We start from the raw sequence: 15,868 nt of genomic DNA, 5'->3' as shown, positions 1-15,868 counted from the left end.
CAAACCTCGCGGAGGGGAGTCCTGAGGGAAAGCCCAGAGTATGTCGGACAGAGTGCCACATAGTTTACAGGAAGGAGAGTAAGCCCAAGGGTATATGCATATATTTCGGGGTTGGGGAAGGTGTTCGTTGGGAGTTGCCTCCACGCAACCTCTTGGGGTTTGGTGAGAAAAATATGTGCAGGGAGTATAGAAGTTTACCTAAGCGGTAGTGCATGGTTATGTCATCAAATGTAGCCATACGGTCTCTCGCCGTCCGTAGGACGGGCGACACCACATCCTTGACAAATCCTTGGGCATGATTGTGGGCCGCCTTGTTCCCTGGATGGGATGAGTGCGCAGGGACCCAGGTCAATTGGATCGGGAGGAGTTGGAGGTTGGTGCATTAGTGGAGAGATAGGGTGACAGAGGAGACTCGTCCTTTGGCGAAATTACGAATCGCAAATTTGGAGTCTCTGAAGATGGTTTCTGCAGAGGTGGAGACCATCGAAAAGGCTATGGTCGCCTCCTCGGCCTCTTCAGACGATCTGATGGGAATGGAGGACGCAACCAACAGCCGTCCACAGTAGCTTACAACCACGAGCGAACAAGCATTGCGATCGGGGTATTCGGCGGTGTCGACGTATACCGCTGTCCGATCTGTTAAATACTTTTTATGCAGAGACTTAGCCCTGCCCTTGCGGCGAGCGACATGATACTCTGGGTGCATGTTTTTAATACTCCTTGATATTGACGCGAAAGGACCAGAGGTGGGAAAACGCCCTCATTTTCGCCTTTCCTCCCTCATCCTCAACAATAAATCCTTTGCCCTCCCTCACCCTCATATTTTAAAATTCTCTGGCCCTCCCTCGCCCTCACCCTATCCGTAAAATTTGTTCGCCCTCCCTCGCCCTCACTTCATTGGCCCTCCCTCACACAAACACACCCCTCCACACCTTCAGACACGGAAAATTCTGGCGATATTACTGAGTAATAAACATAGAAGGCAAGCCCTCAGGCAATACTGGACGAGAGGTTAGATGCTTATATTGGTGTGCGCGCGCGCGCGCGCGCGCGCGCGCGCGCGTGTGTGTGTGTGTGTGTGTGTGTGTGTGTGTGTGTGTGTGTGTGTGTGTGTGTGTGTGTGTGTGTGTGTGTGTGTGTGTAGGAGGGAGGAGTGTTATTTGAGCTAATATGTGAGACAAAACCATGACAGTTACGAATTGAGCCCCAAAATATCGCTCTATACCTTTATTTCTGATCCACACTGCATGCTGCGCCTTACGCTTATAACATTTTATTGTTATCTATATGCACTGATAAATGTGTGAGCGCGTTGTGTCTGTGTACAAGAGCTAAAATGCGAAAGGATATTTAGGAAAAAAAAATGCAGTAGCGTTTACCACTACGATTACAATAAGTGCTATGCATAGAATAGACCCAGAACAACGAAAGCTAGTCCGTCCGCGATGGCATTCCGACAGTATTGGGTCTTATAACTGAATTTCACTGCTTCTAATCTCCCGTCATTTCGTGCGGCTTAGGATAGGATAGGATAGGATAGGATACACTTTAATGCTCTAACAAAGTCTTCCGGTCAGACAGAGGTCGTCATCTTCAAGCAGATATCTCCCTCCGTCTTGCAGAGGTCGGCGCCCCTATTCCAGGGCACCGCTGAGTTTGGCAGCTCGCTGGGCATGGGTGACCAATCCTCCTTAGAGGATTGGGTTGCCGCTGGAGAGCACACTCTCCCACTGCTCCGCACCCGGATTTCCTGAGCCATGGAATGCTTTATTCCTGTCACATTCCCAAGTAACATGGTATAGGGTGGGTGTTGCACCGCACCGTGCGGCTTGCTGTGTGCTCGACTGATGGCGCTTCCACGCGCATGGTTGGAAGATGATGAAGACCACGTTTTCAGTCCACAACTTGGAGTAGGCTAGCTTCGTCTATCTATTCCGATTCGCCTCTCCTTCGGGGCAAGCGCCAAGAGATATGATGTGAAAACAGTGTGCGATTACATTCAAGAATATATAACTGCATAAAGTATATTCCTCTGCTGAATGAGAATTCACTGCTTTTTCATTTGTTTTTTTTTAGATTTTTAATCCAAATTCGAGTCTAGGACACAAAGTTATCCAATTACTCCACTCCTTGCCCATGAGTACGTTTGTATCCGCAAATAAATCCTAGCCAATCCCCCGCTGTGGGCATGTGCCATTAAGCCTGAGGTCATCATCAGCGTGAGGGACTGGCAATTTAACACGCGTGAACGCTAGTTTCTTTGTTATTGTTCTGCCGCTGTAAATAAAACCAGAAAAAGCGAGCAGACAAGAACAAAAGAAAACACAAGACGGTGAAAAGCCTCTCCACCGTTCTTGCTTAACGTGCTTTACACTGCTAGCTTTGCAACGATGCAATCCTGGTTTGCCCAACTCGCGTTGATGTTGATTTCTGTGCACGTGGAATGCAGCAGTCACCGCCTACCCGTTCCACGGACTCAGTGCGTGCCTCGCGCCTCGAGCTCTCCGCAAGAACAGCGATTGATCGACCAGCCGCGCTTCTTTCTGCTCCGCCTTCCAGGCCACCTTCGAGCAAGTAAGCGCAGATCTTGAGGCCTTGTTCGCATTTCGCCACGTTAGCACCGAGCTTAGCGGCGAGCTTGAGCACCTACTGTCCTTGTTGCGTTGTGTGTAACGCTAAGCCTCGCTAAAGCCGTTGGTGTTTGAGGTTGGCAGGCTGCTCTTTCACAACGGGGCGTGAGGTGACGGAGGGGCTTAGTCTTACTTGTAGGAACATTTACCTTGTTATCGAATACTCTGGTGTGTTGTGCTGGCGTCAGCGTACATTGACCCTTAGTTTACTATCTGCTGCGTGTTACGCTTAACCCTAATCGTCTCCTAGTTTTATGAGTGATTAATTGCTGAGCTCTTCAGATTTTTGTGCAGTGGGGAGGAGGTAGTATGTTTTTAATTTTTGAAGAAGGCTTAATTCTTTTTAAAACAAACAAACGCTCTCGTGCATCGCGTTGCCTCCAATGGGCAGTATAACCTTGAGTATTATCTGGTTCATACGCTTAACCCTGATCACTGTCTAGCGGTGTGTGTGTGATGGTTTGGCGGGCGCTCCAGTCATAGCTGCAAGCTGGTGGAGATAGATCTTCCTCATGGGCTCGAGTTGAGCTCCTAGCTGTCAGGTGAGAGTTCGTGATGAGGGGCAGTGTACCTGTGGTCCTCACCGTCGAAAGGGGTTCCCGTCAGGCACGTATCCAAGGGGGGGCGAGCCCCCCCCCCCCCCCAATCAAGTTCAGCAACCCCCCTCCCCTCTATTCTCTTCGCAGTGCTCAAGCAGCTGCCAGCGCCCCCTCCCCCGCCAGCTCAAAAATTACCTTGGGCCCCTCCCTAAAAAAAATTCCTGGTTAGGTGGCTGGTTCACGTCAACAAGTGGGGTAAAATAGCCAGCTAATCTGGGGGAGTTAACATTCACTAAGCTTGGCACCATATAAGATGGAGCTATGGATTTGGCCTCTTTTCAGCGATACGCTTCTCGAACTTGAATTTTTTCTTTTTTGTTTGTGGGAAGAGCTCTGTATCTGGCACTACCGGGCCTCCTCAAGCCTACCTAGACCTTGATTAATCGGCGGACATCTCATCGGTGCTGCATCAACGAGGCGGCAGGTACGTTGTTACACCAAACTGAATTTTTCCGTAAGCGTTCCTGCAACAAGCAGTTGTGCATTGTAAAGTTTTAACCAGGTTAAAGAACTTGCCCAAATGGACGCACTTATGCACACTTTTGTTTTCATTTGTTTCAGCGAACATGTATGGCCAAAGTAAGCCTTCCACTCGATCTCCTTGGCACGGAATCTAATCGCGCAATGCTTGCTCCACAAGATGATAACGTTAATTGTTGATTGCACTGCTCTCTTATGAGCAGAGCGCGGAGGTTAGAACATTACATTTTATATCAGCCAGTTTGCATCGGTTCTCAAGTAATGGGAGTGCAATCGTTTCCTTCCTGTCCTCAGGCGGCTTTCAACGTTAGTAAAGCAGTGAATGCCCTGCAACACGTGCTCTTAACTTCGTGTCACTTGGCGAGTACGATTTTTCTTAGCCTCAGTGATTCAGTCTGGCGGTACCCTTACAAAAATTTAAAGACAGTCTATAGACTGGCCATTGACTTCTGTCTATAAAGTCTATAGACTCTTTATAGACAGACCGTAGAGAACAGTCTGTAGGGAATACAAATCCTATAGACAGTTTACAGACAATCTATAGATTTATGGCCATACACTATTAGTAGACATTTGTCTATGGACTGAATATACAAAAAGAAATATATATAGGAAGGCAATAGAGTCTGTGAGACGCCTATAGACTGTCTATAGACCATTTTTGCAAGGGTAGCATCAGATGGAAAGATGTTGATGTGATCTGGACATATTGCAATGTTCAAGACGTTTTTACTCTAGGTCAATTGGAGGTGTCGGTAGCTCCGAAGCACTGGTGTGTGTGTTTTGTTGTATCCTTGTCTTTCCTATTTCGTCAAAACACCGCCATTTGGTGATCCGCTCGTGCACTGAGGGCGTCACACAAAAAGATAGAATAAACACTTAACGATGGTTGCTGTGTTTTGTCAAAAATAAAATCGGCTGCTGGAATTGACGCTCCGCCATCCACGACGGAACTCTTGCCGCATGTCCGGAACTGTAACGGACTGAAGAGGTAGGTGAACACACTCAACACAGAGGAGTGATGAAGGGAGTAAACTGTCTTCTACCGCACTCCCCTTTATAAAAGGGAGTGTGCAAGAGGACAGCTAACTCCCTTTTTACTCCCATATAAGCGTATTCGTGTCCGAGTGCACCGTAGTCCCTCTCATCTCAGAGAGACATACTGTAGGTCTCGGAAGACGCAGTGGTCTACAGCCTGCAAGGCTCAGCAGCAAAATATGTAGCGTGTGTATGATTGAGGAACGCTGTAGATCGCTTTGACTCACGCTGTTTTCGAACAAATGGGATAAACAAAATTGCTTCTAGAAGACAACATCCTCTATGCAGTGCCACTAAGAATAAAGTAGGTGGGAAGATTACGCCTTTCCTGGATACGAGTATCTTGGAGTACTTTATGTGCGAATTATGATTTATTTGATAAAAAAAGCGCAGTCACAAATTTGAGAAAAAAGCAATAAATCAATGCTAGTGGATTAACACTGGCACATAACCCTTAGAAAAATTATTTTGACAGTCTATAAAGTTTATATCTATAGACAAACCCTAGAGAACAGTCAATAAGCAGTAAAAATCCTGTAGACAGTATACAATCTATAGATTTATGGCCATACACATTTATTAGACTTTTGTCTATAGACAGTTCATAGACTGAATAGACAAAAAGAAATATCTATAGGAAGGCAATAGCGTCTACAAGAAGTCCCTAGACTGTAGACTATTTTTGCAAGGGAAGTATTTGCTATCAAAAGCCTCTGAAATAGTATAACACACTTGCAATTCACCAACCACGCAGTGACGCTGCATCCGGCTCGTCCGACTTTGAATATATTGTGACCGGGATGTGCGATCGATTTAATGCTTAGTAATTTATCAAAAAATCATCTGGCGGTCGTAATTTTTGAAAATTTTCTTCCTTTTATCATTTTTTTGCGGTTTTAGCCACATCTACTCACAAATCCCAGCCGATCTTCGGCTGCTCTTCACATCTAGATTTAAGCCTTTCCTGCTGAAATAAACTAATATTGGTAATGTTCAGTTTCGCGTCCATGCTGTAAATATTGTTCTACTGGAGGCATCGTGTCTTGATGTCACCGCAGAGGAATCTGAACATTGGTTCAAGACTTGCGGATCTCACCGAAGTCTTCTTTTTTTTTTCCAGGGCCTCGCATGCCGCCAGGTAAGCCAGAAACAAGTGCTTGGACCGAACGTATGCTTCGTATTCAAACCCGATTGATTTTTAATAATTTTCTGAGAAATTGGACTTTTTCTCGGGCGACTCTTTTTTTTTACTCCCCTATTTTTGTCATCTCCGGTTGTTGGTCAACTCCGGATGTGGCAAATTGCGCGAAATATATCGTATTGATATAGATCGCTGCGAGTCCTCATGTAATCTACGAGCGCAGTGGTGCACATGTTTCGCGATGCGCCACTGAACAGCAGGCGGCTCTATAAACCACAGCTATTGATGATGATGATGATGATGGCGAATTTTTATGGCGCAAGGGCAGCTTTGGCCAAAGAGCGCCATGGCACAAGGTAATTTTCATTACACAAGGTGAGGTGGAAGACCCATTTCCCAAGCATTTCACACTAAAGAAGCCGAGCACCAGGCAAGGGAAAGCTTGTACCCATTCTATCACCGTTGGTGGGTACGCGGCGGCACTGGGGATCGAGCCCCGCACCTCCCGCATGCGAGGCGGATGCTCAGACCGCTAGGCCACCGCTGCGGCTTCACCACAGCTATCGATGGGACTTGTGAGACTGCTCTTGTCGACTGATGCTGCATAGCTCCCCGCTATAGCCTAATTTTTGCCCATATATTTCTTCAGGCCAAGTGTTGCCCGAGTTATTTTCATTTTCGCTGAGTCATTCTTAGGCTGGCCCCTCTCTCCTCTTCTTAACAGTTGTAAAGGGGGGCTTAATCCATCAAGGATAGCCACTCAGTTGATTGTTTTGCGTACTCCTCCGCTATAGACTTCGTATAGACTTTCATCCTCTATTACCTTCCTATAGCCATTTCTTTTTGTCTACTCATAGTCTATAGACTGTCTATAGACAAAAGTCTACCAAAAGTGCATGGCCGTAAATCTATATAGATTGTCTATAGACTGTCTATAGGATTTGTGTTACCTATAGACTATTCTTGCTTATTAAAGTCTACAGAGTTTATAGACAGAAGTTTATGGAAAGTCTATAGACTGTAAATTTTTTTTTGTACGGGTACCTCCGTCTACTCTAGCCACCCTCTGCAGGTTCTTCACGTGGCAGCCACCTTCCGACTCCTCCCTCCTCTCCCCTATTAGTGGAGAGGGGATTTCTCTCTTTTCACCTGCCAACCATAGCAGGTAGAGCGGGGAAAATCTCTTTGCCCATTACACATACTACCTGCTTCGCTTGGCAGGTGGGGGCTTTCAATTTTCACCTTCATGGTTCTCCTAACCCTTACAAAAATTTCTTCACACAATTCTGTAGACTGGCCATATACTTCTGTCTATAAAGTCTATATACTCTCTATAGACAAAGCGTAGAGAACAGTCTATAGGCAATACAAATATATAGGCAGTACGTTTATCGGCAATCTGTAGATTTATGGCCATGCGCTTTACTTTAGTAGACTTTTGTCTATAGACAGTCTATAGACTTTGATAAACAAAAAGAAATATCTATAGCAAGGCAATAGTCTATAAGAAGTGCACAGATTGTTTATAGACCATTTTTGCAAGGGAAAATGCTCTCTCATTAAAAAGAATGGGCAACGGAAGCGCCCACTCTCCCCTCGAGCATGTGAGCAAACTACTCTCTACCCCTACCGCGCTCTTCATTCAATGACGTAACATTGTGTACGTTTACGCATCAGCTTTTTTCGGTCATTACACTGGCATTACTCGTCTGTTAATTTCACCTTAACCTTTATTTTGCCTTACGTGTAACTCTGTAATTCCCCAGTCGCGTACAGTTCACTGCATTGCCTTTGCAAATCACGTTGTTACTGTCAAGCGCTGTGCGTGGTAGTGTTTTGTTACTTGTATCGTAGTAGTTTTTTGGTTGTCAAATCTGCCGTGTGTGCTCCGTGTCTATGCGGTCAGCGGCTGATCAGGGGTGACCCCCTGTCGCCTGTCAGCTGTCCGAAACTCCCATTCATTTATTTATTCCAACCTCAAAGGCCCCATTAAAGGGGCATTGTGGGGTAGAGTGCTTGGGGGATAGAGTGGTTGGTCGCTGCGCCCCTTCCAAATTTATAGAACGTGCAGCGGTGGGCAGGCAGGCCCGGTTAATTATGGCAGCGTCTACTCCACCTACCAAGGCCTGGGGAATTATCTGACTGAAATTCTCCCCGTAGTCTCCTCTGATTCGCTAGTTTAGGGAGTTGTGAGAATTTTTCTGAACTGTTCACGGCCCAGATTCTCCCCGCACAGTTCATTTTAGTCGCTGCCAGAAGTACCATACTGACCCGGCTGTTACCAGTGATCGGCTTCAACAAGGTCATAGTCCCGGCGTTATTTCTTGCCGCTATTCTTGGCGCATATATCGTTGGACACCTGAACCGCGCCGTAAATGAAGGGATAAAGGAGGGAGTGAAATAAGAAAGGAAGAAAGGGGTGCCGTAGTGGAGGGCTCCGGAATAATTTCGACCACCTGGGGATCTTAAACGTGCACTGACATCGCACAGCACACGGGTGCCTTAGCGTTTTTCCTCCATAAAAACGAAGCCACCGCGGTCGGGTTCGAACCCGGGAACTCCGGATCAGTAGTCGAGCGCCCTTACCACTGAGCCACCGCAGCGGGTCCAATGCTAAAAGTGCTGATTATGAGAACGAGGATGAGGGCGAGGGAAAGCCAGGGCATTTTAAAAAACGATGGTGAGGGAGGGCCAAGGATTTCATATTGAGGGTGAGGGAGGAAAGACAAAGTGAGGTCGTTTGCCCATCTCTGGTCGCATTAGTTCTTGTCGTCGACTATTAATTTTCTACTTCGCTCTATTCTCCGGATTTTAGGTTACGGCATGCAGGGTATGCCTCCGCAAGGTAAGCACCCATAGGAAAAATCTGCATTGCTTTTGTTTATGTCGCCTTTTTTCTCTTTCTTGGCGGTGATTAGGCTACGGCATGCAGAGTCCGCCTCCGCTTAAGCACAAAGGAAAGATTTGCATTAATTGTTTTTATGCCAACTTATTTCTTTTTCTTGGCTGTGATTAGGTTACGGAATGCAGGGTATGCCTCCGCAAGGTAAGCACGCAGAAGGAAAGATGTGCATTCCTAAGTAGCACACGATGCGGGGTTCTTGTGGCTCCTACATGGGCAAATGGAGTTAAGACGACTCCCCTAATACCTACCACGGCCCTCTGTACACAAGCAGCGCATGTAATCGGGTAAATATTGGAAATGGCTGGTCTCTTTCTGGTACTTTATACGACCTGCTTTGCCAAAATATTCCCAACATTGGGACGATCAGCTGTGCTACTGGGGTAAGGAGTGAAGATGCTTAATGCTACATTGATCCCATATCTGCGTTTCAATGGCTAAAGACCGCATTCCTGCATCCAGCGCATGTTGAACCCTTGTCAAGTACTTGAGGGCAGATGCAACACCCACGTGGGCTCTGTGGGAAAAAAATTCGCCAATCCCGATTGCACTTTCCCACACAAAACCACCATAGGCCCCACATTCTCTATGGCGATGCTGGAAAACGGGCGTGCCCGAATTATGCCCACATATTGATTCTTTGTAGAGTACTTGGCGGAGCAGTGGGCTCTATGATTAGTGTGGGCTATATGATTAAAAAAACAGTCAAGCTTAATTAGAGCTCCCAATGTAAAACCGCTGCAGGCCCCACGTCGGCCGTGGCCGGATTGTAAAGCGTCCCTCATAGCCTAAGTTGTTTTGAAACGTTAAACCCCAAAAACCACAACAAAACGCCTGTACCCACATGCTGTCCACATAGGTATCTTGTCAGGGACTTGAGGGAAGGTGCGACATAAATGTAGGCTATGCGGTTAAAAACACAGCAAGCCTAAATGGGGCTGCCGATGAAATGCCGCAGTCGGTTCTACATCAGCCGCAATGGGGCACAGCAAACCTGCGTGCCTGCATCCTATCGTGGAAGCATTCTTTCAGTTCGGTAATTTGTATCATACGTGCCTATAACATATTCTTATAGATTATTTGTGTGTCATTTCTAAGCATCTTTACCCGATTATAAAAAAAATTCCCATCTTATTGCTCTCGCGCTCAAGTAAGTTGCGTGAAATTACCATACCATGAGCGGGAATGACTGACTGTACAAGCTTAACATGATTCTTTGGACTGCCTGCACCTCTTCAACCTTCATTATAGTTCGGAACACACGCGTGAGCCACCTCTACTGCGCACAAATGGCATCAGTATGGGCAGCTCACATTTTTCACATTGCCTCAATACTTAAAAAGAAAGTCTGAGGTCAGCTGCTTAGATTCGGGCTGCTGTGTGAAAAATGAGTGTACTGTAAGGTGCTGATAACCAAAGGTGGTCATCTAGGGCTGGGGCTGCCGCTAAAGTAACCACATCTGACCTCTGTCTGGAACATGTGGGCAAGTCCAGATTGGCTTTCACCTATACAACCGGCATCGAACCCATGTCCATTGAAGGGGTAAACACAGGTTAAAGACAAACGTTAAACCGTCCACCGGGGCTGCCCTCGCCTGTTGAAAGTAGGATCGATGGGGGAGTCAGGTGGACTGCGTGGGCTTCCTACATGGATATAAGGGGGAACGATCGGGATGTTCGGGGGCAGCCCACAGGGGGCCAGCGTGGGCGCCTGTTTCAGAACCCCTATTTGTACTTCAGTGGCTCAAATGGGCTGCCCACATTGGACCCGCAGTGGCCCCACTGTATAGCCCACCTTGTGTCACATGAGTTGTTTTATATTGACTTTACATTTCTGTCTTTCTTGGTGTTGTTTAGGCTACGGTCCACCTCAGCAAGGTAAGCATGCAGAAATAAAAATGTGCGTTGTTTTTATTCATGTCACCTTTGTTATTCTTGGCGACGCTTAGGCTACGGCATGCAGGGTCAACCTCCGCAAGGTAAACAGGCATACAATGAAAAAAAAAATGTTTATTATACTTACGGTCTTCTTAATTTTCTTTCTTTTTGACGGTGCATAGGCTACGACGAGCAAGGTCAACCAGACGGTAAGTGATTCTGAGACTAATCTTAAAGGTCTTGAGCCGGAGGTGGCCACTATGCATCGAGTTGCATCTTATTGCTTAGAAAATACAAACATTCTGAGGGCACTTATATCTGCTTACGTGGAGAAATGCGAAAGCATATGTTTTGAGGAAAGGAAAGGGCGCAGTAGCTCCCACGTCTCGACATCTGGGTGGCCACCTCAACCGCGCTTTAAAGCATGCAACTGAAGGTTCCTGTCATTGGTCCGAACCCATGTCACAAGCTAGCCTCCAACTTGACTAAAGCATGTCAGCTGTATGTAAAGAGCAATGCTGTGGCAGCACCTGGAGCGCTCTATACGACGAACTGTTGCTCAAAATTTTGGTGTTAATTTAATAAGCGATGCTGCCATCACATTGGAGGTTAGTCGGTGATGCTATCGCTGAGATTTTAGCTATACCTTCATGAATTAGGGGGTCACATTACACTGTTGTCCCGTGACCTGGTATGACGTCACGTTACACTGCTGTCATGTGATTTGATATGACGTCACAATACTTCCTTGTTATGACGTCATACGCATAATGTCATCTCTAATTATACTAATTATACTTCGCGATGCCTAATCACACTAATTGAACTTAATTGTGTATGTTGATTAGCGTCTATTAATTAATTACGTGCTGTCATCGTCGTAATCATGCGACTCGTCGGCTCTCCTGACGTCACATGGTGCCATTTCTTGCGGACATGACCTTGAGATTGAGGCATGTAATGCTTTCGCATTAATAAAAATAGTGGTTAACAACTTGGACACAAATAGACGCAAGAGTTTGCTTCACTGTTCTCCTGTGTGACGCAACTCAAGCGCTGTTTTTTTTTTACAAAATTCGTTAAGAACCACGAACCAGCGCAAACAAGTGTTTTGGTTCACAAAATTTGTTTTTCTTGCTGGAATAAGCTTTTCATCCGCGGATGCTAGCTATACTGCCACACGAAATGGTGCCACCCGTAATGACAACACAATACAATGACGCGCAACAAATAATGAGGGGGGACCGCTTACTGATATCCTAGAAATACTAAAAGATTTTAAGCCTTTTAGCCCCCCATAAGAAGAAATGCAATGACAACTTGTCTGGTCAAGAGTTACGTTTCCACATGGGTACTTGTGTCCTGATCGGAAGACAAGTCTACTTATCGAAATATTAGCCAAACAATTGCGGTTTCCCCTCTTAATCTTGTCCAGGATTTATTGCAAAGGCTGTCGCGTAGTTCAAGGTGTGCCGTTGAAGTAGTACTAAGGACACATTATTAGTTCAGCGAGCTTTCGCGGACAGGACATTTCTCGATACATTGAATCGAACAGTGCAAAACACACGGACTTAGTATAGCGGTTTATGCGAAGAACTAGAGAAGGCATCTTGGCCGCATCCTGCCTGTGCAACGCCTAGAATCAGTTTGATATCTCCTCTAAGCCTGTTGGATTTTCTTTTCCTAGACCTTTTCCTTTTTTGTCCTTAACGTTCTTGTCATTTCTGTGACTTTTTTTTCGCACTGCATTGCACCGCCGTGATAACGTTATTTGCTGTCACCCCTGGTCGAGTCTTCCTCTTCTGTGTCCGTGTGTTTAGCCATGTTTCTACTGATGCATCTACCAAGTCTTATTGAAATATATACAAAATATGCATGTGATCATGTGGTGTTATAAAGAGAAATGTATTACCTGTGACCTTTCATTGTTTTCTCATGGTTACGAATCGTCCCTTTGTAATAACCGCCATGGGATCGTCAAGTAATGAAAAAAGTAATGAAATGAATTATATAATTAGAACAATGCAGTTCATCGCTGTAACCACAAGAGCTTAACATCTTCCTTGCTTTGCTTGTTTTTCCTCCGGTGCCTAGAAAGCATGATGGGCGTGCCCCGTAAGTAAATGGGGCAATCTAGCCCTCAAACTGCGCATTGCGTACACTTTTCAAATTTGCCTCACGCATATTGCGTTAATAATAATAATAATAATAATAATAATAATAATAATAATAATAATAATAATAATAATAATAATAATAATAATAATAATAATAATAATAATAATAATAATAATAATAATAATAATAATAATAAATGGTTTTTTGGGGAAGGAAGTGGCGCAGTATCTGTCTCATATATCGGCGGACACCTGAACTGCGCCGCAAGGGAAGGGATAAAGGAGGGAGAATATTGCGTTAAAACTTGAAAACAGGATAAAGATCGCTAGTAAGAAGAGTCGGAGGCTAGTAATATATAAACGCGAAATTTCTTTTTGTTGCTTGAACTTCACAAAGGGATGAAGCACGAGACTAACCGGATTCCGTCGAGAGCAACTTCGTCTCCTATGGCTTAGGTCATTGACAGAAGATACTGCGATTATACAAAGTACAAATGTTTAAGTAATTATTGCAGGCAGTTGTGACGTCACAAATATGGGCTTTATGTTTTGACAGTATCTCATCAATTAAACTACAGTGCAAGGGGGTTAGCGAGAACAATAGTTTCGCTATATTTAAGGAATGATACTAGTCAAAATGTAATTCAAAAATTTTGAGATTAAGAAGAATCTGGCATATAGTTTAAGGACAAAAATTTTTCACCCCACAATCACAAATTTGGGACCAATAAAGAAAAGCAACAAAGGTTAACATTTTCTGCTTAGAATGTTTCTCAGACTACTTCCGCGTTGCTGATGAATTCGTAGAAACCGTTTCCAGCTCTTTCTAGAACCTTCTCTAGAAACGGGGTAGTCTGTATTCTTCCTTTATAATTCACTGACACAAGTACTCGTTAATGAAATCGATGGGCTTTTGAGAAGGGTGTATTCTTTGTCCCAACTATTAGAGCCGTTGACTGCAGCTCGTTAACGGCTTTTTAGACCAGACCAGAGAAACCAAAATAATGACATCTTGTGAAACCACATGGGTTGTGGTTCAGAACATACGAAGAGAATGCATCCGAGAAAGAAAACGGCCTCAGACATATTTTATGTGTTGCAAACAAAGTCGGATTTCGGTTACGCCCCGCTACGAATCGTTTGACAAGCTCTCCTGCGTTCTTGTGATGGCCTGCCAGTTTTTAGCAGCCTAAAATTTTTCGTACCTGTACAGTGCGTGTTAGTGTCTCACTGGCAAAATTTTCGCACTTATTGGTGCTGTTGTTACTGGTGTGACTTTTCTGAGAGCAACTTGCACATATAGCGCGCTTTAATGTTATTGGCGCACGTGTAATCCCCGGGCATGACAAATTTTTCATTGCCGAAGGAACAGAGCCAAATAATTGGTTTTTGGGGAAAGGAAATGGCGCAGTATCTGTCTCATATGACGTTGGACACCTGAACCGCGCCGTAAGGGAAGAGATAAGGGAGGGAGTGAAAGAAGAAAGGAAGGGAACGGAGCCACAAAAACACTTTTAATAATAATAATAATTGGTTTTTGGGGAAAGGAAATGGCGCAGTATCTGTCTCATATATCGTTGGACACCTGAACCGCGCGGTAAGGAAAGGGATAAAGGAGGGAGTGAAAGAAGGAAGGAAGAAGAGATGCCGTAGTGGAGGGCTCCGGAATAATTTCGACCACCTGGGGATCTTTAACGTGCACTGACATCGCACAGCACACGGGCACCTTAGCGTTTTTCCTCCATAAAAACGCAGCCGCCGCGGTCGGGTACGAACCCGGGAACTCCGGATCAGTAGTCGAGCGCCCTTACCACTGAGCCACCGCAGCGGGTAAAACACTTTTAATAATAATAATAATTGGTTTTTTGGTGGAAAGGAAATGGCGCAGTATCTGTCTCATATATCGTTGGACACCTGAACCGCGCCGTAAGGGAAGGGATAAAGGAGGGAGTGAAAGAAGAGAGGAACAAATAGGTCCGTAGTGGAGGGCTCCGGAATAATTTCGACCACCTGGGGATCTTTAACGTGCGCTGACATCGCACAGCACCCGGGCGCCTTAGCGTTTTTCCTCCATAAAAACGCAGCCGCCGCGGTCGGGTTCGAACCCGGGAACTCCGGATCAGTAGTCGAGCGCCCTAACCACTGAGCCACCGCGGCGGGGCTAAAACACTTTTCAGCGTTTGTTTTTCCAGGCTGGTGCTTTACTGCAATACATTGTCGTGTCGGTAATTGGAACTCCCTTAATTGGAACTTCCCGTTTATTTTCCCATCCCGTCAACACCAGGTTTACGAAAATTCTGCGCTTAAGTTAGACATCTTGTAACTGGCAGAGCGAACGAGCAGCACAATGGATGATGAAAGAGAGCAAACACGGAACGCAGCGGAGGATGAAATTAGGGCGACATCGATGGGAGCGCAAGGAGGAATGGGGAGGAGGAGAGTGTGGCGGCAGCTGAGCACTGCCTCCGTTGCGGCGACCCGCTAAGAGATGGCGCCAGAGTAGCGAGTGGCGTCGTCTGTTCGCCGATGACGTCATCGGTAAAGTATGCCGCCGCCGGCTCGGAGTTGCGCTCTAGTTACGCATTATGGAGTAACGTAATTGTCGGCGAATTATTTTGTCTCCATCGCTTTTTGTTTTGCTTTCGAAACGGACTGACAGCGTTGCGTCTGCGTGCATGTCCTCAAAATTTCTTCCTCTCTTTCTGAGTGAAACGCAAAACTGCCCGTTCTTTTGCAGAGCTATACATTGCACCCGATTACGGCGAATCGAGTAAGCACAAGTTTCAGCTGGAACACTCTGTCGAAACCCTGTGCTTTAGCGCTGTCTGAAAGAGTGCGCCTAAGGTATTATCCATTATGATTGTAAATGTGTGGAACCAGCTAAACATTAGACTCATAAAACCTTCGGCCTTTGTTTAGTTGTACCGGGGCAGATGTCTTAAGACGTCACTTCACGCTAGGCAACGGGAATTATCCGGCCTGGTTATGGTCCCTTCCCTCCATGTATCGAATTTTAGTGCCTATACATTTTTCCATATGCGGCTTCTAATGTAACACAACTGGCAGCTTTTTGCGATTACTGA

General features: G+C 45.6%; 1 protein-coding gene across 1 annotated transcript in view; it reads left to right on the top strand.

Annotated features, from left to right (window-relative positions):
• The first annotated feature begins 8,908 nt into the window (after positions 1–8,908).
• The window catches only part of LOC144102187 (uncharacterized), a 38,288-nt gene continuing 31,328 nt past the window's right edge, over positions 8,909–15,868 (top strand). The window contains exons 1-6 of the mRNA XM_077635499.1: positions 8,909–8,934; positions 10,648–10,668; positions 10,740–10,769; positions 10,851–10,877; positions 12,763–12,783; positions 15,523–15,555. Of these exons, the coding sequence (XP_077491625.1) occupies positions 8,913–8,934; positions 10,648–10,668; positions 10,740–10,769; positions 10,851–10,877; positions 12,763–12,783; positions 15,523–15,555 (154 nt within the window). The 5' untranslated portion in view covers positions 8,909–8,912. The remainder of the gene's footprint in view (positions 8,935–10,647; positions 10,669–10,739; positions 10,770–10,850; positions 10,878–12,762; positions 12,784–15,522; positions 15,556–15,868) is intronic.

Source organism: Amblyomma americanum, chromosome 8 (assembly GCF_052857255.1).
Source record: "Amblyomma americanum isolate KBUSLIRL-KWMA chromosome 8, ASM5285725v1, whole genome shotgun sequence".
NCBI lineage: Eukaryota > Metazoa > Arthropoda > Arachnida > Ixodida > Ixodidae > Amblyomma > Amblyomma americanum.
This window is presented reverse-complemented; position numbering and strand designations above follow the sequence as displayed.